This window comes from Aythya ferina, assembly GCF_964211825.1.
Source record: "Aythya ferina genome assembly, chromosome: 22".
Classification (NCBI taxonomy): domain Eukaryota; kingdom Metazoa; phylum Chordata; class Aves; order Anseriformes; family Anatidae; genus Aythya; species Aythya ferina.
The window spans coordinates 1,938,737-1,964,598 of record NC_140320.1 but is presented as its reverse complement, the minus strand read 5'-3'; the positions used below and the strand labels follow the sequence as shown (position 1 = coordinate 1,964,598).

The 25,862-nt window shown below is 41.9% G+C and overlaps 1 protein-coding gene across 1 annotated transcript in view; it reads right to left on the bottom strand.

Annotated features, from left to right (window-relative positions):
- Positions 1–14,913, bottom strand: part of BARX2 (BARX homeobox 2) — a 36,101-nt gene extending 21,188 nt beyond the window's left edge. Inside the window, exon 1 of the mRNA XM_084495760.1 lies at positions 14,440–14,913. Coding sequence (XP_084351886.1) covers positions 14,440–14,626 — 187 coding nt within the window. The 5' untranslated portion in view covers positions 14,627–14,913. The remainder of the gene's footprint in view (positions 1–14,439) is intronic.
- Positions 14,914–25,862: the final 10,949 nt, after the last annotated feature.

The following is a 25,862-nucleotide window of genomic DNA, read 5'->3' as shown; positions in this document are numbered from 1 at the left end:
CTTTTCTTTTCCTACACACCCAAAACTTCCACTGACTTCAAGGAGTAAATAACATGGGGATGGGGTAAATCAAGAGGTACTAAGAAAAGCAACATTTGAACATCACAGTTTAAAAGACGTAAGCCTCGCTATTCACTGATCATTGTAAAAAGTGAGACATCTGAAAGAAGAAAATTCTTGTGGAGAGAAACTAGACAAGGGATGAATTTGAATTTGCTCTCAGTGTGCAAAATGACCCCAGTTCAACCAGAGCAATAACTTTTCACACACTTAAAGAAATTTTGTCATAAACTGAGCAATTTTGTCCAATGTTGGTATCAATTACTAGAGGCAAATGACCTGTGATTGGCTTTGGGGAAAACAATCATCCTGAGACAACAAATTAAAAAAAATGCCCTGTATTTTAAACCACGCTAAAGCTTTGTGCCAGGTACTGGGCATGAACACGTAGTTTCTTCTGGCTAGATTTTTCCTTTAATTAACAAAGCAGCAACAGGCAATAGCAACTACTTCACTGTAACTTCATCTGTAGAAATTGCTCAGTGAATACCTTGTAGGCATGACTGGTTTCAAAGTAATTGAGATATGTCCTGGTAAATCAGCAAGAAGTGCCAAACATTGCAAAGGTACTCAGAAAATCTGCACCAGTGCAGCTTCCTAAGAAATACCAGTTTTCTCAAGATATTTCCCCCTAAAGGAAATGTCTTTCTTCAACCAAAGTTGCTATCAAGACACTGCAATGAATGGCAGCGTTTTCAGTACCCTGTAATTTACTACAGTAAAGTAACATTTTTATTTTGCAGGCATATACTTGGAGGTAGAGAAATACAATCACCAGGTAAAAACATTATAAACATTTCAAAAAGCTATAAAGATATCAAAGTTCAGATCACTGGTGAGTTAATATGAGTCAAACGAATCACGCCTAAGCTGTACTAAGCAGTCAATATCTGTGAATACATAATAGTAATGCTCAGAATTTAAATAGCTGTCAACTGATTTTAATGCATTTTTACAGGTTGTGACATGTCTAATTGTGCTCATATTAAGAAGGGAGAAAATAAGGCATGGATCACAAATCAGTGACAAAGTCAAAAGGAGAATCAGGCTTTTTTGCAAGTATGTTAAAGCCATAGCTATTCAACTACAGCTATCTAGTTTTCTACACTGCTTTCATGGTAGCATCTTTGTTTACTCGTGGGGAAGAAAACAGGCAGTATTTTTCTTTAAGTGAAGTATGTGCCATAAGAGTTGTACATTAAAGTTTACAGTGGTTTTACCTCCTCACCCCCATTAACACTACCGGTTGGGTATCACCTTCTACTCTTATTTGAAGGGAAATACCTATTTTATAGTTGTAAGCTCTTTGGAAAATGTTAATGGAAGCTATTAGTTGATCCTGGTATTAAAAGAAAAGCATGTAAAACAGAAGAGTATATGAAAAGGTGAAATAACCATGAAAGCTACAACAGCATAAAAGAAAATGAAATAATTTGCCAAACTAAGTTTACCACACTAAAAAACAAGCCTATTTAGCCAACTAAACAGCTCTGAAGAGACCTCTATGCTAGCTGTGCATGCAGTCGCGTGGATCTCTTTTATTTCCACCACTAATTGCAGTGGAAGAGCTTTGTTACAAAAACCAAACCAAATATTAAGAGAAGTCTCAAGTGATTCAGAACAAACCCAGATCCATTCCTTTAGCATTATCCACTTGTATGATGTATTCTGAATGTAATCTAAATGTAATACTGGAAAAGGAAAGACTAGAAGAAGGTATGGGGGAGAAGTAGAAGGAAATCCAGAAGTTTCACTCCCGAACAGCCTTGCCTGAAATGCGCTTGCTAACGCACAGCCTCTCCCATCCTACACCAGAAAAAGCCAAAGCAACTGTGCCAGCAAGTAGATGATCCCCCCAATGATCCTATGCAGGTACCCCAAGGTCTCCCAGCAGCTTTGCCAGGAATAGGAACCGTGGCAGTGCCTCTGCAGAGCAGGTAATCATCTGCTTCACTTGTCCCCGAGGCTGCTTGTTACTGTGCAGGGGAAGCACCAGTCACAGCATAATATTTACCCATGGGATGGTAGAAACATCCCACACCTATGTCCCATTTTCTGTCCTTTAGCTGCTCTGCAAACATACAGCATTTCTATCCACCACAAAGACTTTCACAGAGCCAGAGCAATGTTGTGTCCTTAGTTAAAACAAGGATCAGGCCCTACCATTCGTTTGAAACACAGCTGTTTAACAAAGACAGAAAATGAAACAGACCAACTTCAAACCCTGCAGAAGTCCTTTCAACACTTGGCATTAACTGGGAGATCGTTTAACTGCGGGGACAAATTTAGTTCCCTCTAGTTAATGACCCCATTGAACAGCTATCCCCTCTTGTATACACAGTTCGCAATGTCCAAAGCTTCTGACAGATCTTTAGTGATGGCACTTGGGATGTGGTGCTAAAACGTCCAGAGATAGCCTGCTTGGCTGGGTCGGACAGCTGCAAGCCAGGAAACCCTATACCTGCCGGCTCTGAGCTGCTCCAAACAGCAGGGAGACACCTTCACCCTTCTGGAAAAGAGCTGATGGGGAGAAATTCTAAGGACAGAATGAGAAGGATCAACCCTGAATTCATAAAACACAAAAACATTCTCTAAAAGAGTCACAATTTAAAAGATGATCTCCCCGTGTTTCTGAAAACACCATATGTTGTTAAACTTGAACGTATTTATAAATCCATCTTTTTATTATGTTCTCTTTTTAAATAATATTTTGGATGCTGTAGTTTGTTCTGCTGAGACAAAGACGAATCTCCATAGCCACTCCAGTTTTGAGATTAGATCATGCAGACATTTCAGCAGCTTATGAGCTAATACTTGCACAAGTAAGCTCTCTAAATCCAGACAATTAGGAATAAAAACAACCCCAATTTCTAAAAATCTCTTCTCAATCATCTTTGCTGTCTCTTCTCATGTAAATGCTAACCAACTTGTCTCTGATGGACAGAAATATATCTACAGTATCAACCACGGTGACATCTCTTCACAACAGAGAGGTGCTGGAGTGGTCAGGCACTGTCGGGCACCGTCGCAGAGGTCTCTGTCTCAGCCACAAGAAAAAGGGTTTCATTAGAGCCACACAAATAAAAAGCTACCAGTCTAGGATCACATTAAAACTCAAACTGTTCACAAAATCTAAGCTTTAAACTACTTTAATATAATGTGCTTCTAAATGTTTACAGTTAAGGCATAATTGAATTTGACTCATGTGGGCCCTGATCCAACTACAATTTAATTGACTTCAGTGGGAGTTGGATTGGGCTCTAAGTCATTTTAACTAAAATAATACATCAATTGTTCCTCACCCACTTCATCAAACGCCTTCCCATCATTTATGATTGCTCTGTAATTTATTGCAACAAGGTAAAACCAACCCTTCTAGCTTTTGGCATGGTTTCCTGTCCCTCAGTGGAGAATCTCACTACCATCGAATAACCTAAAACAAATTTGCTTACAGAAAGCGAAAGAGCACAACAAAGAGCAGACAGCAGAGATCTGAACTGCCTGGTATTGCCCTCTGCTGTTACAGAAAACTTCAAATATCAGCTCCTCCACTATTTAGTCACCAGAGGAACAAAATGAACTACTACCGTAGCTGTCAAGAGAAGGTTTTGAAGAAAACAGACAGAAGGGCAAAACCAAATGTGTTCACAAACACATGCAAACATTTTGTGGCCAAAAAACACTACACAAAAACATTTGGTTCAGACTTTTCACCATCATATTGTATCAGTTATTACATTACTTGTTTTCTGCTTCAGGGGGATTTGTTCTTATTTTTCTTCTTTTTCGTATTTGAGCTGCAAGAGTAAAATTGAGCCCAAGCACTAGGCCCTCCTAAATACGTACAGTGCAATGCAATTATGTGCCCGTGATACGTGCTGCAGGCGAGTACTTACCGTAAGAAGTACCACCGCTGCTAATTTTGCTTCAAAGATAACAGATTAACCTGTCACAGAATACCCTGTTTAAGTAACCACAAACACATCACACGCGTTTCTCTGTCTTGTAAAAGAGGAGATGCTTTTATTAAGGCTTCAACCCTTGTGTGCTTACACAACAGTGTTTTGGTTTTTAACGTATGCATGTAGGCAGCTGGATACTAGATGTGGCAGCAGGCTCCTGCACACACAAAGCTACGGGGACCTGTTCTTGCTTCAACGCTTGTTCTGAAGATGCCTATTAAAGTTTACTTCAGGTGAAATCCAACTTCCATGGGTTAAATCCTAGTTTAAAAAAATATATATCAGGTAGAAAACTAGCCATTAACTATCCTGCAACTTGTAAGATAATCATTAGCAGAAATATCCAGAGCCAAACAGTGAGCAAATGTTTAAAGATGACTTACATTGAAAACTCTCCCTTGTTTTGAAAGAAAAATCCACAGAATGACTAGAAAGATTATCTGAGTTATAGAGCAAATACAAACATTTCTAGTTCAAGTCCTTCCTTGCATGAGTAGTCCTGTTGAAATCAGCCAACTAACTACACGAATAAAAACCACTGGCATGTTTAAGAATTTACAAGATAAGACCTGAATGCGCACATCCAAACACATTTTAAGGTCATCATAAGGTTGTTGCTCTGAATATCACAGAAAAAAAAAAAAAAAAAAAAAAAAAAGCATATGTATTTACAAATTTTCTATAATCACATTATTAACGGGAATTTTATTTAAGAACTTCTGGAAAACTGATCTCTTTTTTCCTGTTTTAAAACACACACACAAAGATTGTCTAGGAATTGTTGATTAAGGGTGTTGTTCTTTCAGTTTGTGTGTTTTAGAGAGCTCAAATAATTTCCAGAAGTAAATACTGATGAAGACATAAGTTCAATCAGAAGTCTTACACTTGGGAAAAGACAGACTTGACCTACCGAGCTCTCATCATGTATGCCAGGATATTCTTCTAGAAAGTGTCTTGTTTTTACTGATAGTCGTTTTTTCTTACTGAACTATAAATGTTCATGCTCTACAAGAATTGGCAACTCTGGATAGGTATGCACAGACTGGTCAAAAAGGAAATAAAAGAGTTTGTGTTTTTTGTTGTTGTTTTTTAATAAAAGGAAGAGATGCTGGACTGCTGTTCCATGTACACTTCAGAGAGATTACACAGACAACAGATTGATGCTGTTGCCAGGAACACCAGCACCCTCAATAATTCTCATCAGGCAGCTGAGAGCAGAATCAAGCCCCTAGCAGCCTCACGGCACACGTCCTACCAGCATCACCCAGAGCGCAGGACTTAGTGCCACAGATGTGCTGTCTGCAGCTGGAGGAGATTTTATAACCAGTGGGGAGTCCACATTAGGGAGGCTGGAAGGAGTATTTAGGTATAGGCTATTCTTCACCCTCCCTTTCAGTTACTGTAATGGTCTCGGTGCTGAGTATCCAAACACCTGCCTGAAATATCTGCAGTCGGTAACTTGGTGTTCTTCCGAGCTGTCTTCTGGCCAAGAGAAATGAGAGAAAAGAAGCCAAGAATCAGTCAAAATGTAAAGTTACATGAGAGAAAGATGGAAAATATTAAGTATTTACTGTGTTAGCCAGGTCCTAACACCAAATCTATATATATTTTTAAAGATGTCATTAAAATGTAGCTTGGGGAATTTCACATCACTCAACAAGGGCTAGAAGCTTCTCAGTGTCTCAGATTCTCCCAGAGCACTAGAACACAAGAATTAATTGATAACTGGGGGGAAGAGAAATCCATTTTCAATATTCCCCTGGATGATAATATTTATATGACCTCACAATTTATTGCTGCTAAGCTACTCTGAAACTCTCACATATGTCTTGTCCCTGCTGTCAGTGGTGGGAGTGATCAGACATGACATTGCACAGAAACTCTTCCTAACAGAGAAAGAAAAAACAATGCAAACAGAGGACATTTTCCTCTACAAATCTATGTGAGCAGACACTGTTGTGCCCACCTGCAGGAGACCTAACTCTGTCTGTCTCACCAGAGCAGTGCAATGCTGTGCTCTTCTCCCTGCTAAGTCAAAGCATCCATTGGCCACCCACTGCTCAGCTCCCACAAGCTTGTTCTTGTGACCCAGCTCACTTATGGACTTTCTCTTGACTTAGTACACAAATACACCTGAGATCACAAAACAGGTTCCTAAGCTTTCCAAGGAAGTATTTTTCCACAGCAAACAAAGCTTGTATTAATGTGTTCTGGCTTCTGCAGTCCAGCTGGAGCAATTCTTACATAGCACTGACTGAAAATGTTCAGTCATAACTTCCTCCCATCAAAAATATATTAAAGAAAAAAAGAAAGAAAAATCTTGCAATACAGAAATCAGCTTCATTGCTTTGCCAAACATCTCTTAAAAAAAGTGTTAGGAAGTTTCACTTTAGGCTTTAGAAGGTATGTTTTCAATATTTTATTCCAGATTAATTATTTGATCTGTTTTTCACCCCCAATTTTTGGGCTTTAAACTTGCCAAAATAAACTCTTAAACATTTTGTTTCATTCTGAACTGAAAAGGTCAAGTGATTGTTATTTTTCCTATCTACCAACAAACCAAAATATCCATTTTTCTCACTAATCCTTGTGTTTCCACTACAAAGCGTAGAAATTTTGTACATGGTCTGCAAAGCCTGAGAGCTGCAGTCACTGCTCACTGGATAAGGTATCAAGGGAATGAGCATAAGAAATAGAGCATCACAGTCAAGAAAAGAAGATAATCAGAGCAACAGTGAGCAAGAGCAGGGATAGCTTACTCCCTAACACAGTAAATGCCAGCACTGGGCTAAGAAACAACTCTAGCAAGCGTATCGAGCAAGCTGTCTACGGGGACTGGTTCCTGCCGTAAAGATAGTTCCAGATGATCGGCTCTGCCGTGTGCAGTTCCAGGCAAACCTTTACTCACAGGTCTGTGCTGAGGGCATGGAAGCAACTTAAAGCCAGAAAGGCAGAGATTTCTTTTGGTCAGCCAGACCTGCTTGGAATGCTCTTACCAGCATTTAAACACCAAACCCTTTCTGAAGGAGTATCTATGTCCCAACCACCATGACACCAAGGTTATAATAGCGTGAGCTCTCCCTTCACCAAACTGTTCACTGGAAGATAAATCTAATTAGCAACCCAAGTAAGTAGAAGGGAAATAAAGCTCCTTAGCTACTGTGCTGCTGCCCATAGTGAGTAGATAGGGAACTTCACACAACTTGCTGCCTCAGTACAAGTCCACTTTTTTTTTTTTCCCAATCTCCCCAAGAAAGATTCTGCCCTTGTTCATGCTCATCTGGTACTGAAGGCAGCAATGCAGGTGGGACGTTTATTCTACAAGGCTTCCTTCTCCTGCACTTAACACCAGCAAGTTGAATAAGTTATAAAAAGAATAAATCACAACAACTTGAGAGCCGTGGCACTAGATTTGCATCGCACAGTTGCTGCGAGCAGGATCCGAACTGAGGTCAGCAGGCTCTTTATAAATCTACAGCATTTAAACCTAAAACAACGCGCAGATGGATTTAAACTGCACTCAGCGTAAGCTGTGAGGCTTTAGAAAATAAGGTGTAGGTGTCAATTTTCCCAGTGGAATCCCACATTCATTAATACCTTCTATTAGAGCATTCCTCCGCAATGCTTATTCATACTTAACCACAACCACAATGCTGATTACTTTCCACAGTAGGCTTTATTGCAATCACTGGGGTGTGATTTTCTGTTTTGTTCCTTGCAATTTTGCCTTTCATTAATGTATTTTATTCAAGATTAACACCACCGAGATAAAGACAGCGAAATTCTGTCTTGATTGCAGATTTTTAAATAACTCAGCATTTAAACTATTTTAGAGCCAGATTTCTGTGTTCAATCTAAGTGAGACCTGTGTTCAAATTCAGACTCTGCTCTGGTTTTGCTTCACTTCTGAAATACCACCTCTAATATTGGATATAATCTGACTGAGAGGATTGACAGACTCATCTCCAAATATATGGTTATTATTAGTCAGCTCATATGCCACTTTTTTGGCATTTCTGAACTATATTTTCTGCTAAAGACATCAAAACATGTAAAAACCAAGGCAGATGTCCTGAAAAATGCCAAGCTCTTTAAAATTAAATTTTGTGCTTAAGCTTCAGCCATTACAGATGAATCCACTTGCCAAGTCTACGGCATTTGGTCAGTTTACTTCGGCTCTGAGGCTGGTATGAGATTGGCATTCAGCGTGTTTGCTGCACAAGGACTTTTTTTTTTTTTTTTTTTTTTTTTTTTGTAGGGCTGAAACCAATGGGAAGTTTTCTGGCCGAGAATTTTAACCAAACTCGGACTTACCTCCTAGCAGAACAGGGAGACAGTCCCACAGAGAATGAGAAAACAAATTCTGACTTTTCTAGGTTTTCCAAGGAGTGCTCTTAAACACCAGCATAAACACAACCAAGTTTTCTAGGATCTGTATTCAATAACATTGTCTCTGAATTATCTTACATTCACTAGTTATACTCAATAGTTTACCTAATACTGGATCAGAGGCACCTACAGAAACACCACTTCATACTTCTCAGTATTTATTTTTATTTTGTCCTTACTTTTTACTATTAAACTACAGAATTAAACTTGTCTCTGTAAACTAAACACAGTAATTCATTTTTTTAAATATTTTTTGCATAAGATCGCACAAAAGAATCAGAAAAAAAATCCACACAAACAGTACTGCAGCAGTGTAGATTCCCACATAGATACTTGCAGCTTTGCAAACTATTACTCTTTGCTGGTGGATTAAAAAAGATATTCATTGCGGTCTGCTTCCCTTGACAAGCACATTTTGGGACACAGGACTTTAAGGGACCTCCTAAGTCATCAAATCCCAGTTTCTGCCACCATATGCATCCATTTCAGGCAGCTAGGTCAGAATGCTCTTTGGAGCAGCCACGACACATACAACAAGATAAAGGCTCTTTCCAACTCCTTGCAATAACGAACATAGATCTGCCGGCAGAAACGCCGCACTGTAATGGCCCCAGTGGAGACGCAGCGCTGCCGGGAGGCTTGGCACACTCAGGTGTGAGATCGCCTGGTAGAAGATACACCCACAACTCTGTATTTGTTTAACTGCATTAATCCAGCTGTTAGGTTTCATACAATATGCTTTGGAGCGGCTGGCATCTCGTTTTTCTCTGCACTCAGATATATACTACATTGATTCCCTTTTCCTTTCCCAGCTCTCTCCCAGGAGTCCCATAACAAAATCTGTTCGATTTAAAAAAAAAAAAAAAGGTGCAGCAAAGTATTTCAGCAAGAGAAATGCCTTCCATCACAATTTTAAGTAATGTCCCAGAGCAAATTCAAACCTTACCCATATCAAGGCCTTTTCAAACAGAATCAGAAGGACTCTCTCTGTTTTGAGGTCACTGATATTAAACCCGAGTTTTTTTTAAGACTCAGTAAAGCTACTTTCTCACCATGATTTCCTGAACAGGTTGACAAGACTGATCAAAGATCAGGAATATCTATGCTCACACTTTACTGCATGAGCAGTGATTTCCCACAGGTCCCAGTATTTAGCAGTATCACTTAATTCAGTCCAGAGAGCAAAAAAAAATTAAATATATCACGATAACGGCAGCTCTTCGGGATAATCAGTTCCTAATTTCATCCTAAGATAAAACAACAGAAGACAAACAAAGGAACTGGAAAATAAGAATTCGAGTTTTGAAGAATTCTATACTACATATCTACATCCATTAAAACCCTGACTGTACAAATACAAAACAAGGTCTTATTCTCCACCACCCCTAAATAAATAAACACCAAAATAATCACTTCAAAGAAGCAAGACACAATTAGTACTTTGTTTTTTAAGAGCAACTCATTTCATGGACTAGCAAACAGAGTAGTAAATTTTCAAAAAGATGTAGACAAGCCAGGAAAATTAGGGTTATGTCCACTCAGTGAAGGTGTGGCACTTTTAAATATATGTGGAGCAGTACAATACCCTTCAATGCAACTCCTCTTACACAAGTGTAAGTACAAGTATCAAAATAGCTAATTCTCTAAGAAGAGAAGTAAAACCACGCTAATATGAATGCTTCATTTGTAAATCTATGTTCATACAAGGTATTGTTCTAGCATGGCTACTGTAGCAAACAAAAAGAGGTGCAGTCCTACCTTAGATACGCACCAGTAAAAAACCTTGGTGTAGAGTGGATCTAAATTATCCTGATGTTCACTGGGGTTTAACTTGTAAATCACCAAGATACTTTCAAATTTGAGATTTATTTATTTTCTTATGAGCTCCAGAACTTGTCCTCCAGCATGGGTCCTCACAGAAAACATAGACAACAACTAATTTACGCTACCAACTTTGCTAAAATAAACTGAAGTTTCATAACAAGCTCTCTCCAAAAGGGCGATATGATTCTTTTTAATCCAGCATCTCAGTTCATTTGGATAGTTTAGAAAGGACATTCAAAACCAATATTGTTCATTATTAATACACAATGCCACCAATTCCAATATCACCAGGAACACCACTTAACTTTCCCCCTGCTAGGCTATAACCACTCTGTCTTTTATTTTTTCAATAAATTTTAGTTGCTTTGGCACATTTGAAACTTTTCCAGTTTGACCTCCTAACATCACGCACTGACAGTGTCCTTTGATTCTATATTGTGCCCTCAACTACAAATATGACAATTGGATTTTTTCCCACTAAGACAAGATTTTAAAAAGTAAAATATAATAATAGTAATAATAATTTTTTTAAAAAATATTAAAAAGCCAGGAAACAAAACAGAATCAGTATAGGCTCTCCTATAAATATTTGTAAAGTGTTTAAAGTTAAGAAATGATATAAAGATTCTTTGAAAAGTGATTCCTACGGGACTCTACTTAGTCCGAAAGCAAGCCCAAGGTTTCTAAAGCCTTAAGAAGTCACTACACTGAACCAGGCACAGTGTATATTAATGTTGTAACCATTACTTAGACAAGTTAAATAGGATATATGAAAAGCCAATAAATAATTAAATATCATGAAACAGAATAAATAATGTTTTCACTGTCAGAGTCAAAAATCAAAGAGATACTAACCACCATCTGAAAATACTTCCACTTAAATACTTAATGAGCTGTTTATTGATCATAATGTCTGTGAACCTGGACAAGCATTTTGTAACAGATTTGGTATGAATACAGCCTTCTTGTTTATTTGGCTCAGTAAATGCCACGATACTTATTCATAGACCAAATTTAAGCTAATGATGGATCCCTTTTACAGGGAATTGCATTTTTCTTTCCAGAGAAGTTTGTCTGGGGCTTGTTCCAAGCTCTTCGCAATGGGATTCTTCCCCACGAGATTGCTGAGCTTTGCACTAGACCTGAACGCTCCTCGTAACTAAAATGTCAATCTTCGACCTGACAATGCACGGGAAGAGTCCTGAACACTTCTTCCACCCCCCATCCCACTCTACTCAACAGCTTTGCTTTGTGCCAATTCAGCTACACATGCTTAAATATTTAATCTTTGATCACAGCCAAGAGAAAATATTTTCCATTTTGTTACCAACGTTTTTCAAATCTCTTCACTTAACAAGGGATGTTGTTAAACACACGTGCTGTACAACATCTTATATCCTTCAGCTTCAAAAAAATTACAAAGCATGTCAGACTTTTCTGACTTCATTCTAGATGAAAGAACTATCAACTCTTTAGCGTAGGAAAAAGCCTAAAAATTTGACTTCTGAACCAAGAAAAAGCCATGCTGCTGAAGAGCAGTTCAGCTGAAGTGAACTAATTACTCATTACTGCTTCAAACATGTCCTAGGTCCCTGCTAGGACCACACTGGCAAAATAAATTTCTGTGATTTAGATTCAGGTTCATTTATTTTAGACTGCAAAGAGAATAAGAGCTCACCGCTTTCCCGATTAATTCAAGAGATGAAGGACACACAAGCAGTAAGTTAAATGCTATAGCATGGTATTTCTTCAGTCTTTACTTCTAAGTAGTGTTTTTTTTTTTTTTCTTTTTAACAGATCTGTGTTGGACATTTTTCAAATTCTCTTATATTTGGAGAAGAGCACAAAAAATATCTATTTCTTAGACAATGACAGAATTTCCTCTCTTTAATAATAATAAAATCCAATTACCTAATACATGTAGGAATTTAATAGTACCTATCAGCCTTGTAAGGCTCACAATTTGGAAGCATGGACTTTTGTAGTCATTTCTTTTACAGTTTTAATCCCACAAACAAATCCCTTTCTGTATACCACTTCTCAATCACTGCAACTCCATGAAGCTTATGTCATTAGAAGCAGATATTCACATTCCACCCTGACACAGGGACAGGCCAGAGCTTGGGCTAGAAACACAATCTTGAGGGCAAATTCATTAAAGATCCCAGGCACAAAGAGAAGTAAGGCTTTAACTCAGCAGTTACCACAAAAGCCATGCTAGCATTGCTCAGAATACAGTGCTAAGTTATCTGAGGATTATTAATGACTATTTAATGAATATATATTAGTCTTGAAAATCCAATGCTTGCTATACCTGACACAGAACCACATATTCAAAGAATTTCTCCCCTCACACACACACACCCCAAGGGTGATGAGAGCTGAAACAGCTGCTGGGAAGCACCCCACTCTTTAAAAAAACTAAAGGTGACATTCAAACCATTGTTCAATACTAAGTTCATCATACATGCTTCTGGATGTTGGTAAATGTTTGGGTTATGTTCCTTCTGGGTGCTACAAGAAGCTTTCTGTTCTAACGCTCTCTCTTGCTGTACAGCAGGCTGTTCTAACTAGGAGGAGGTGAAAGTCTCCCCCTTCCTGGCCATGGAGGTCTGTGGCAGGCTGTGGCATCACTGACTCCGATACAAGCAGAATTGGGCCCTCCACACGTAAGTGCAAGCTGCAACACACTAAACCCATTTGAGACTTTCATGCCTATTTTGGCCAAGCCCAGAATTTCACTGTCTACGCAGTAGCGAGGGATCAGTGCTCAAAAATTCCCTTGTCAGCAATATTTTGATTAACAACCAGGTCTCCTTACATAAAAATATGGCAGCGATTAGTCAGAGAAAGCAATGAACTTCACGCACAAATCAATAGGAAGAAATAAATTTTGAACAAGGCTCACACTATTCATGTAACTTCTTTTGAAAAGCTGGCGATCCCGGGACTTAATTGTCATTTGGCTTTCTAATCAATTTTGGTTCTTTAATTAGTTACATTTGCAAAATAAATATTGAGGTTGGAGAAAGACCAAGGGATTACTCTACTGATCAAACTCTTAGCAACCTACCAGCAGGTTTTATATTAGTGCAGCTTCACTACGACCTGGAAAGTTCCTTCTTATTTATACTTGCCTAAGCACAGGAGGAAAAAAAAAAAAAAAAAAAAAAAAAAAAGCCAAAGTGGTGTAGGGCTTGCAATTTTAAGCACAACATCACAGAGATGCAAAATAAACTTCTAGTAACAGGAAGACTAAAAAATTGTGACCTTGAAACATATTACTTAACTAAAAACTAGACTTTTCAAAATATTTTTGCACAGTAAAGATTCCTTGGATAATGTATTTGTGAATTTCAATTTCATCACCCAAGTCATTGAAGACATTAGGTGTCACCACTGCAAGTGTGGCATTCTGGGAAGAATGTAAATGTGGAAAACTACCTGCTTCACCAACAAACTGGTTCTTTTTCTTTGTTTAAAATCTGGAATGCATTATAGAAATGGCATTTTTATTTTGAACACGGATTTTAAAAGCTCATGTTAGACCAATCCATTTGTGAAATTTAATAACGCCTGTGGCCAAGCCCCCGTGGCTCCTGTGGATGTATTGTATATGCAGGCTGTGTACAGGGCAGAGCTGTGGTTGCAGGCACCTATTTGTAGCGCCAGGTCCAGAACCCAACAGAAGCACTTCCACACCTAGAAACAGCCCGACTTCTTTCAAAGGAAGCGAGAACCTCGGGCTCAAAAAAAGCCACGGGAGTCGCATTTCCCCTGCTGCCAGCTCCCTGCCCTCCCTTTGTAGCCGCAGCGCTGGCAGCGAAGAGCCCCGGGCGAGCACCGCGGCGCTCAGGGCGCACCCGGGGGGCTTCGGCCGCTGCCCTCCCGCTGCGCCCATCCCCGGGGCATCGCGGCTGAGCCCCGCACGGGCAGAGGGGGGACCCTGGCGGCCCAAAGCCGGCACCCCCCGCCCCTAGAGGAGCAGAACAGCAGCAGTAAACCTTCCTACGGGGCAGGATGGGGTGGGGGTCCCCAGGGGCTGGATGGGGTGGGGGTCCCGCGGGGCAGGGGACTGGACGGGGTGGGGGCTGGATGGGGTGGGGGTCCCCCTCCAGCCGCCTCCTGGCCCCCCGGGACGAGCGGGTCGGGCTCCTCACGGTCCCCGTCCCTCCCCCAGACCCCCCCCGCAGAGCCGCCTTACCCGCGCAGGAGTGCAGCGGCTTGGGCCGGACCAGGAGGGACGGACAGACGGAATAGAGGGAAAGTTTCTCGAAGTAGTCGCACGTCTCCTTGGAGAGGATCTCGTCGATCATGAAGGTCTTGTAGCGCCTCCTGCCTGCCTTGGCGCGGCCGGGAGCGGCGAGCCGGGGCTGCGGCTGGCAGTGCATGGCCCCGGGGCTGCGGGGGGCTGCCAGAGCCGGGGCTGCCAGAGCCGGGGGCGGCCGCTCATGGGCTCCCGGGACGGCTGCGGGGGGCTGCGGGGGGCTGCCGGGCTCTGCCCCCGCCGCCTGCTCCGCTGCGCGCTGCTCCGCTCCGCTGCGCTCCGCCGGCCCCGCGCCGCGCCCGGCCGCCCGCTATATAGCTCCGGCGCCGATAAGCATCTCGCCGCGGCCTTTTTGGGACGCTCCGGCTGTCAATCAGGGCGCCCGCTGCTCCCCGCCGAGCACCATTGTTACCCTGCGCCGGGCGGGGAGGATCCCGCCGCTCCTCTCCCCTCCCTGCGCTCTATTTTAAGATACCGGGGTGTGTGTGTGTGTGTTTCTTCCCTTTTTTTTTTTTTTTTTTTTTTTTTTGGGCTCCTGGAAAGCATCCAGGTTAGGCTTTTCTCTCCCCCCACCTCCCCTTTCTCCCTCCCCTGCGATTATTTAACGAAAGGAAAAGTGCGGGCACCAGGGTGGGGGGAGCTCAGCCCCCGGGATGCGCGGACCCTAAAGCTCAGGGCCAGCGGCCGCGGCCCCTTCCGAGCCCGGAGCCTTCCCCGGCGGCACCGAAGTTGCAAGAAAAAAAAAAAAAAAAAAAAGAAAAAAAGACAAAAACCCAAAACCAAACCCCCCACGATCCGTAGGTGCCTCGCTGCAGCAAACGCTGCCTGCTCCGGAGAGGCGTTTTCAGTCCCGGGGCCGCTCTGGCAGCCCGGGGGTGATTTACCGGCAGACCTCCGCTGATCTCAGCGGGATTTCTGCAAAAACGAGCTCCGGCACCTCTCCTGCTGGGCACAGACCTCTCCTGCTGGGCACGGCGCTCCGACGTTTCCCCGCTCCACCAAGGCCGCCTTTCCCTTGCCGGCTGAGCCCCGTCTATTTTATTTTATTTTATTTTATTTTATTTTATTTTATTTTATTTTATTTTATTTTTTTCTTCCTCCTTGTGGGCTTCCTGCTGCAGGTCCCCGGCGGGCCGAGAGGATTCGCCCAGGCGGGGGTCGCAGCCCCGGGCCCCCCCGCAGCTCTCCGGGCACCTTGCTCGGGGAAGGGTGCATCGGGAGGACCTGGCCGCAATTACACGTGGCCGCAAATGTTAAGCAGGTAAAGAGGCTCCTTATGGAGACGTGCCACCCCCAAAACATTGCTTGTAGGCTTCACACAGGGATTTAAACATAAGCCACAAAACCTCAGCAGCCCCAAGTTAGTTTTCGTGCTTTGGTGAGCAGCAAACTCACATCGAGAAGTTAGAAAACTGAATCTGCTTTCATGGAAGAAAATCATCTCGCACTCTCATGTATAATTTGAGCAACTTTTCTTTTTTTTTTTTTGGTTATCTATATTTTATAAAAATCTATAAGCTGCCTCTATTTTTTTTTTTTTCATAGACAGTGTTTTCATTACAATTATCATTTGGCTTTAAACTTCATAGATATTTGTGGATTTGGAGAGCCCCAAAAACAAAAATAGACACTCGCATTGTCTAAGCGCTGTCAACACTGGAAGACAGACACAAGGAAATACAATACTTCTGACATATCCTTTGAACTTTTTTCTTAAAAACTCATTACGTGGTTTTTAAAAAAAAACACAGTGCAGCAAATTATATTAAAACAAGGATAAAACATTTTGCTTATTAAACCGTTAGAAGAGCACTCTTGTTTAAAATAAATTGTTTGGAAAAATTTATTTTTTATTTTGAGAAACTAAGGCAATCTTTCTAAAAGGAATTTAAAAAGAATGTTAGCAACAACCAAGGAGTTCAAGTACAAGCCTCTCCCCTGATGATATAACTATTTTAAAATTACTTAAACTGTTGCTTTAATTCCTAAACAAACTACAAATATTTAAAGAGATTTGCTGACTACATTATGAATGTAGTTTTATGAACCCTCACTTAATTCAAACATAAAACAGATTTTAGGAGCACACTTTCTTTTCCACTTTCTCAGACAGTTATTTTTTCAAGGAAACAAAATAATTACCAATAACATTAACTTAAGCAACCACTGCTTGCTAATAATTATTGCAAAGAATATTTCTGAAAAAATATCCAAACCAAGCTACTGATTTAAATCCCAAACCAGCCAAATACAGCAGTAAACAGCATTTTGCTCCACTGTGCTTCCTCGGTGTCTGCGGGCAGTAGCTGCAGCCCCTTTCCCCCCCTTGAAATTCACTGCTCATTTACTGGTTTTACAAAACCCGACAAAACCCAGCAGAGAAGTTTCCTAAACTGAGAGCAGAATACAAGTGCTGCAAATCAAGGAGTCTTCCATGAGCCCAACTCGATCCAGCCCAGAAGTGAAATGGGGAAGAAACCATCGGCTTGCCTAAGTCACTTACACACAACTGACCGCAAGACAAGAGTCTCTGCTTGTCTTTTAAAGCTCATTTCTTCCTCCTGTCTGAAAGGCTGGGCACCCAGGGACGTGGGGCTGGCACCTCTGCCTGGGCTCTAGAAACGCCGCTGCCCTTGCCAGAACCCATGGAGAGGGACTGGCAGGTGGGATTAGCGCACCCTGATACGTCCCCAGTATTTTCTTATTTTTATTAATGTTTTTTTTTTTTTTTTTCTTTAATTTTATATATTTTTAAAAAGTGTCCAGAGCAATACCATGGGTTATATCATATGAAACACACACTGGCTGTCAATCAAAAAGGGGGTGCTTTGGTCAGGAATAATCAGGGGTTTTGTTTCCAACATTAATGAAGTGGCTGGAATAGCAAACATCTGCCAAGGGGACTCAAACCCCGAGCAGCTGTTGGAGCCCCCAGTACTCTTCCCATGTAGGACAGCCTTGCTGATAAGTACTTCTCCCTAAGGTTTCTCTAGCAGTTGAGAAATGGGGCCGTATGGGAGGGTAGAAAGTGAAAGGCATGTTAGGAAAGGTTTGGAGGGCAGACGACTTGACGTAGTTTGTGTGCATGAGCCCAGCACCTGCACTCCACAAATGGCAGCGTGAGAGCGTGTTTTGGGGATTGCTGCACATGCCCTTTTCCAAGAGGGAAGGGGGAGTTAATCCAAGGGAAGCGATCCTGCAAGTCACTGAGTGAAGCAGTTCTTTGTGTGTAAAGCCAGTACCAGAACCGAGGAGGAAAATAGCACTGCCCTGAGCTTGTCAGCCAGCAGCGGGTCGGGCATGATGCCGGGCAGGGTGTTCGGCCCTCCGGCAGAGAACTGAAAGTAGAACCTCCAGGAGGCCCACTGCCTGTTCTGATACAGCAGGAGACCTTCCGAACCTGGGTTTCTGGAGACGTGTTTTAATCCCAGCCCTGGTGCTACCAGGCACTCACCGTGCAGTGCTGAAACCCCACTGGTGCCGTGCACCTTGGGAAAATGATGAGGCTCTGTAGGGTGGGCTTGTTTTGACCCAGCACAAACATCATCAGAGGACGTGATTATGGCTACAGGAACTAAGCAACTGCAGTACTGCTAAATTTGTTATTTAGGTAGTACTCAAGCCCGTCGCTTTGCTCAGGGTGGAGTTAGCCAGTTGTGATTTCTGCCTGTTTGTACATTGCCTGGCACACTGGGGTCATTTGTATAAGGAGAGGAATTCTCTCTGATGGATTTTCAGTTCACCAGTTTTCCCATTTAAAGAAGAATTTAAAAACAAACAAAACAAAACAAAACAAAACAAAACAAAACTTTTTTTTTTTTTCCTGTCCTTTCTGTCAATAAAGTGTCAAAGCCTTGAAGTATGTTGTTTCTTGTTGCAAATCCCTTTTACCCTGTCTAAAGGGCAAAGATTATTTTCTCAGGCCCCTGACCTTGCCATATTTAATTGTTAGAAAATTCTTTTTTCCAGTGAAATCCTTTGAACCACCTTTGAAAATACAGACACATACAGACATATCCAATCCTGTTAAATACCAGCACTCTGATCTTAAGTGTATGCCTTTGTCCTGCATGGTGGTGGGCTTGATACCTGATCCAGAATGGCAAAATTTGATGTGTAGGAAGAGGGAGGAACACTTGGGCCAGTTTCAGTGTGTGTCCAGAGGCTTTGTCCTCTCAGCACGAAGTGCTTCAGTGCATGGAAGATCTCAGCATCCACCCAACACAAGTAAAGAGGGTGTCTAAAATCTGCCCAATGCCAGAGAATATGGAATCACCAAGAAAGCTTTTTAAAACCTGGAGGGTGTAAAACCTCCCCATGTGCACACAATTATGTAAACCCACATAGGTTTATGGAGCAGGGTCTCTCCTCCCCTCCTGGAAGGCCTCTGTAAAAGCAGGAGCGTATCAGAGAGTGGAAGAGAAACCGAAGTGTTTGTTGACTCTGAACTTTACCTTGGCCCCTTTGCAGATGGCAAGATGATACAACTGGGCACCGAAGTGTGCGATGTAATAGAAATCGCAAAGCGGAGAGGTAATTGCATATGCTCACGCGCTCCATTGGCTTCGGGGAGGCTGTTGCTTCCAGCTTATCTTTACAAGCAAATTTCACTCCTGGCCTCAGTGACTGCAGACTAGGGTTGCTCCAAGTCCAGCAGTTTCATTGAATTATTAGTTTTTTTCCAGCTATGGAGCCAGTCCCAAATCCTCACAATTACTTTGCCTGTCACCTCTAAATCTGTCTGCAGCCTCTCTGAGTGTCTCTTTGAGTGTCAACAGACCACACTCAGAGCCAGGCTGACTCTCCTCCTAGTCCCTCTGCCTTGCTGTGATGCCGCAGTGTTTGTGTGGTCCAAACCAGCCCTGGCTTCACTAGCAGGTTTTGTTCCTTATGTGACAGACCTGGGTTTATGGCAACAACACCGCAATGTAGCAGTGTTGACTTGGTCAGAATAAACTGAGGTTTGAGTTACTTTCTTCAGTAAAATTACAATGATAGCTGAACCATCAGCTGGGTCTCCTCCATTTCATATCTCACTCTGCCTAATCTCCCTTGCTCAGAGCCAACTTTTAATCATCTAGAAATCAAATATAATGGTACTTTTATCATGTGAGTGAAGACAGTGACTAGTCCCCCAAGTCAGTTAAGATGCTCTGCTTTAAAGCACGAATGCAGCTAATAGCTGTTGGTAGCAGGCACAGAATGCACAAGATGGAAAGAGCTCATCACAAATTGTGTTGCTCCTTAGAAAGGAGATATGGATGTGGTCTCAGATCTACATGTAGAGAAACTGAGGCAGGGGATCCCTCTTTTAATCCCCAGGACAGAAGCCAGACCTTCTCATTCTACACCACATGTTCTCCAGGTCAAGAACAGTTTAAATCCTAATATTTTCCTCCTATGACCTCACTTTTTTTCCCCAAAAAACAACACTGAAGGATGTGAGAAAGTACTGATATTTCCCCAGTTACCTCTTTGTAGGGACGCACACCACCTGAACAGCTTCTCTTTTCCTAGGTCCTATTGCTACCAAAAATCAAACCAGGTTCTGCCATTGGTGGTTGGAGTGGTTTCCATGAGCTCACCACAGGCATTGCCTTGCCATTACTCAGGGCACCAAAGATCATGCCAAACTGGATAAAATAAATCATTATGAACCCTGATACAGACTCACTGACAGAACTGAAGGCATTTAGAGAGATGTTTACGGGTGTTGTATAGGTACCACGTACACCTGCGCTGATGCCAAGAAACATATGCCATCTTTCAGCAAGTGGGGATTTGTTTTTTCGTGCTATAGCTAAGAGGCTAGAATCCGGACTTGTAAACTAGAGCTGAGGAGTTTGGGAGCGGCAATCAGGAATGTAAAGGAGCCTTCTGTGCCACCCTGAGCAGTAAAACACTGATGGGACTCTCTGTGGAGCAGAGGTAGCAGATCATACTGGTCATGGACAGGCCCTCACTGCTGAGGAAGGAGAAAATCCTGGAGAATATCACACAGGGCAACCATTCTTGCTACTGTCCTAAACAATATTTAAGCATCTGGTTTGGGCAAGACACATGTGCCTGGTACCCCATAGTATTCATCAGGTATTAGTGGGACAATAGTGGTTTCCCCATGCATACATTTCTCTAGGGAACTCTATCCTGCATATCCATCTCTTCATCATCCTACCTACATTGCTGTCCTTTCCAGGATGCCAGTGAAAACCAAGACATCTATTTTAATGTGGCCAAGGTAACAAAAATTTCATTTAAACCACTTTTCTGCAGGAATCAGAACCAACAGTAAGGGGAAGCATCTGATCTCATGAGAGTGTCAGTGTTTGGGACTGGAACATCTTTAAAACACTCCCCTAGTTTTTGGCATGGTAGGCTTCCCAAATTTAACACTGCTTCACTCTTTAATCCATACTCCAGCCTAATTTGGGTGATGATACACATCTGAATGCTCACTGCTTCATCCAGCTTTGCTTAAGGCCAATTATTTTTGCACAAGCCTTGCTAAATCTCTGCCAAGCTGGATGGTAGTATGTTCAAAAATCAAAATATTTCCAACTCCTATAAAAGCGACCAGGATGTTTTGGCATTCTGTGACTGATGCTTTATTCATTATTCACAAGGATTATATCTGTTTGTTTTCTTCCTTTTTCCTACAAGACAATTTACCTGAAAGCAAAGAAGAAAAAGAGATCTCAAACCAATAGACCAGAAGTATGTCTCCAGTCTCCATAGAGACACCAGAAAAACACTACGATCATGTGGGTTGTACACAAGAAGCCTATTCATACTGGAATGGGTGGTGTTCCAGGACGTTAAGTAATTTTGACAATCTGCCACTATCTCAGCCTGCAAGAAGCCCAGAGGGAGTTATTGATGCCATCGAGTGCTGATCTTTATAAATGGTTTCTAGACAACCTTCTTCGTTCTGGGCTCTGTGGGACCCCAAACCCAAACTGCAGATGGATCTCAGCACAACCATTCAAAAGCAACCAGTGCCACCACCCCCAGAGAGCACCCAGGTGCTGTGTGTCCCACCCGGACAGCTCAGGCTTCCCCTCCCAGGCAGGCTACAGAGCCAGAAGCTGCAAGGATCCCGGCTGTGCAAAAGCCCAGGTATCCCTCTTCACTTACCTAGGCAGCATGCTGTTGCAATCCACTGACATAGAAACTTGCACTCAGTTAATACGAGGGCAAACAAGAAGGCACAGGGGCTCTGGGACTCACAAAATAGCAGTAGATATCAGTACTTACTGTAGCACTGCTGGGTCCTCAAGGTTCACAGGTAAGGCTGGGACTTTTATTGCCTATCACTAAGAGATGGTAAGATCCTCAAGGAGCAAGAACTGACTATGCCTACAGATTTTTCCTTCTACACAAGGAAAGAGCAAAACCGCAGCTACAGTAAAAACCCTTTTCAGAGGTCCTGGCCAAATTTACCCTCCTGAGGTAGCCTGCTCACAGGGAAATGGCTTGCTGTATGCATGGAAGGCTAGCAAGAAAAGGGGCTGGTACTTGGAACAGAGGCAATTCCTTCAATTTTCCCCCTGTTATAAGTGCCTAATTTGGCTATTTACAATTCTCAGTGTCCTTTCTGGACTTACTGTAAAGTCTGCTTAAGGCTCCTACCTGGGGAACAGGTCAGGAATCAGGTTCATAGACATAGTTTAAAGACAATGCCATCCCCAGAAAGATTTGTTGCCTGGCTTGTAGCAGCTGGCTATTTTAACGTTAGCTAGGAATCAGCACACACCTCAAAGGGTTCAGGAGCATTGCATTTAGGGGATTCAGCACAGAGAACTGGGCTGCCTGCAGAATGCTTAGGTTCATCAGCCCCAGCTCATTCAAGCCTACTCTGAATCCTTCAGAGACTGTTCCTAAGAGATTTGGCCTGTCTGCACCAGTGCAGTTCTGGAAGCAAGTTTGTCACACTCAGGATTGCTCAACAGCAGCCAAGGCACTTGCAGGAATGTGCAATCCATCAGGCGGTGCCACCACTCTCCTCCACAGTCACGGGCTCTGCCTCACTCCCCTTCTGTTTGCCACAGCATGTTTTCAGATGGAGCTTTTTGGATGTGCCCCATGGGGACAAGCCCTGCCCATAGCCTGGGGTTCAGACAAAGCAGTTAGTACTCGTTGAGGAACAGTGAGAAATCAACTATAATTCAATTGCCATTCGGTATAATTAGGACATTAAAATACACATAGTTGTTAAGACCCTGGTGCCATTGGTTAAGCCACAGAGCTTTTACTGTGTTATCAGGGTAACTGGGGGAGTAATACATCAAACGGCTAGGTCATATTTCCAATCCCATTGCATTTAAGAGGGAATCTCCAAGTTTAGATTTCCTGTTTTTCTCCTCAGCCATAATCTCAGCTTTATGAGCAGCACTGAGCTGTCATTCCTCTCCCCTCTACACACTCCCATGCCCAGGTCTCTCAAAAGTGCTCTTGACAGTCTTTCCAGTGGCATTCCAGTAGGCCTCAGCATCTTCACGTGGCGGCTACTGCTGAGGACCTGTCTCCTTTTGGGAGGCTCAGGCCTGATAGTAGGTGCTAACTCACCATCACGCAGTGTCTTTCGTTCAGTGTTTTGCTCAGATTGCGCAGATCTTGTCTGCAAGCCAGGACTGTTCTCATCCCCCTTCCACATATTGCAAAAATATCCTAAGGTAGGTAAAATTTCACTCTCCAGCTTGCTGTAGACAGCAACAACAGCAATTGAAGAAATTCTTAAATACAGAAAGAAGCTCTCTAGATTCTGCCTTGAGACTTACTCCTTATCTGTGTTCTCATTGTCCACCGCTTTGCTACCAACCTGCTGTTAACATTTCTTCCTACCCCATAGGCATTTCTGCTTGTTACACTAGTGCTTTACATTTAAAATTCTTCATAGCCTGGCTCCATCTTGTTTTCTAATTTCATATTAGTTTTTTGTTGTTATCTTGCCAGAGCTGGGGCAGTATCATTCTTCCTTAGGAAAAAACCTTCCAGCATACCATCGATTAGCAGGTATTTATTTTCTATCACTTACCTGTTAGCTTAAAAAATCCTCCCCTTGAAAAAAAAAAAAAGAAGTAAAAAAAAAAAAAAAAAAAAAAGATAACCTCATCTTCCCATTTTTATAAGAAAGGTAGAAAGGTAGTGTGCCCACTGCCCTACATTCCCACGTGTAAGTACTAATCAGGGGTCACTGTGCTAAGTGTCTTCTGCACTATACTAAGGGGAGAGGTTATTGGTTATGTTGTAGTAACAGCTCAATATTGGTTTTAGAATTTAAAAGCAAAGTGTTTTGGTTACTAAAATAAGTAAGGTCAATATGAAAAGAATATATATAGAATATGTTTGCATAATACTAGATTAAAAGAACACTATAAAGAAAAAAGGTCTGAGATCTTACGGTAAGGACATTCTGTTTTACATCAGGCTTTCTTAAAGTCTTTTTTTTTTTTTTTAATTCTAGACTTTAAATAAATGTTATATCTTCTAGCATTGGAAAAAGTATTTTAAGACTTGGTTTCTGCAGTGTTACTACTTCATATGAAGTCTTGCTTTCATCAGCTATGGATCCTTGTTGTCAATAAGAAAGCTCTTGACTAAATATAACATGGTGCCAGGAAGTACTCTGATAGTACCTAGTTTTTTTTTTTCTCTACATTCTATTCTTTGTGTTTTTTTTTTTGTTTGTTTTTTTGTTTTTTTTTGTTTTTTTTTTTTTTTCTGTTGAAGGAAATAGTTATTCCCCCAAGTCATGGCTCTCACATTTAGGGAAGAATAATAGATTTCTATTATTCTATGAACTTACCAAAACAGAAATGTTAAACTGGGTATGTGTAATGACATGAAATAAGAGTCAAATTTTATAGAATGTTTTCTATGGACTCAGCAGAAAGAAACGATTCAGCTGAACCAAAGAATAAAGGTATCAGAACTTTTAATAGTGACATTTTCAACTTATTTCTACCATTTCATAGCCTGTTAGTGAAACCAGTGAAACAGCCTACTTCAGCTTCTTCTTTCACAGTGAGACAAGTCTGTTCTGAGAATGATGGAACGATGGAATGTGCTTTCTTCTATACAACAGAATAAGAAATAGCATATAAAGGAAACATACAGTATTTCTGACTCGATTATTATTATTATTTTTTTTTTTAAAAAAAGAGGGGGGGGGGCAGATTCGGTGAGCAGTTGAAGTGCAAAGGAGCTGACAGTAGAGGGCAATAGTCAGCTAGCAGGCACTTCTGCCTGACAGTTTCACATTTAATGTGGATTAGCTAATGTGAATTACTTTTAATGTGAAACTAATTCCAAACTTTGCTTTGCACTAGATGACAATAAGCAGAGCTGACCTAAGTAGGAAAAAAAAGTAGATGATCAACTTTGTGTGCATCACCTAGTTTACAGCTGCTCTCAGTCCATTCCAGCTTGACAGTCTCCTGTCTTAGCTTTGCCTATGACTGAAGGAGCTTGTGAACGCCTTGCCAGAAAGCAAGATGGGGGATCTGAAATCACGTAAGCATTGGAAACGTGAAAGGAGGTATGAGAGCTGAGAAGTAAATAGAGCCCTTAGCAGAATGGAGAGGAGTTTTGAATGACACTGCATGGAGGGAACTGGCTGGGGAAGACACGCCAGGAGGCAGAGAGCTACCACCAGTGCCTGGCACGTGCCTTCCCTTTTGTGTTGCTGCTCTGACCTGCATTGGCCAAATCAACGGTATGTCTGACATCCTATCTCACTACAAAGGTAGACAGCCTTCCACTTAACACTTGGCTTTAGCTGCTACCTTTCTGCAGACAAGAGCAGGAAAACTCTTGTGGTCTTCCAGAATACTAGGATTGTGAACAGGACCCAGTCTGAAGTTTAACATTGATTAATCCTGTTCTCTTGCCTGCAACGGGACTAAACTGCCTGATACTAGATAAAAATCTGTCTTGTAATCCAGATGAGGTAAAGCTTGAGGTTAATTACAGCTAATTAGATCTCCATTGTCTCTTGGGTGAATTGAGATAATTTCTTAACAAGACCTGCTCTGAGCTTAGAGCAGAATCCTTGTAAAAAGTTCCCCTTTAAACTCCCGGTGTTTTTTGTTTTGTTTTGCTTTTGTTTTTGTTTTGTTTTTGTATATGCAGTTACAGTATGCCAATGACAGCCTCAGTCAGGTGAAAGGATGGGGACTTAAGATGTAGTGGTAAGCCACAAATGATTGTTGGGGGAGTTGAAGATCAGTATAAATGCTTTTCTGTTCCTTTCTAAGCAGAACTGGTATGGCTACATTGCTACACAATGCTCCCATGTCTGAGCACAAACATCTCTCCCACATTCCAAAGGGCTCTCTTCAAGAGAAACGGAGGCACTACTT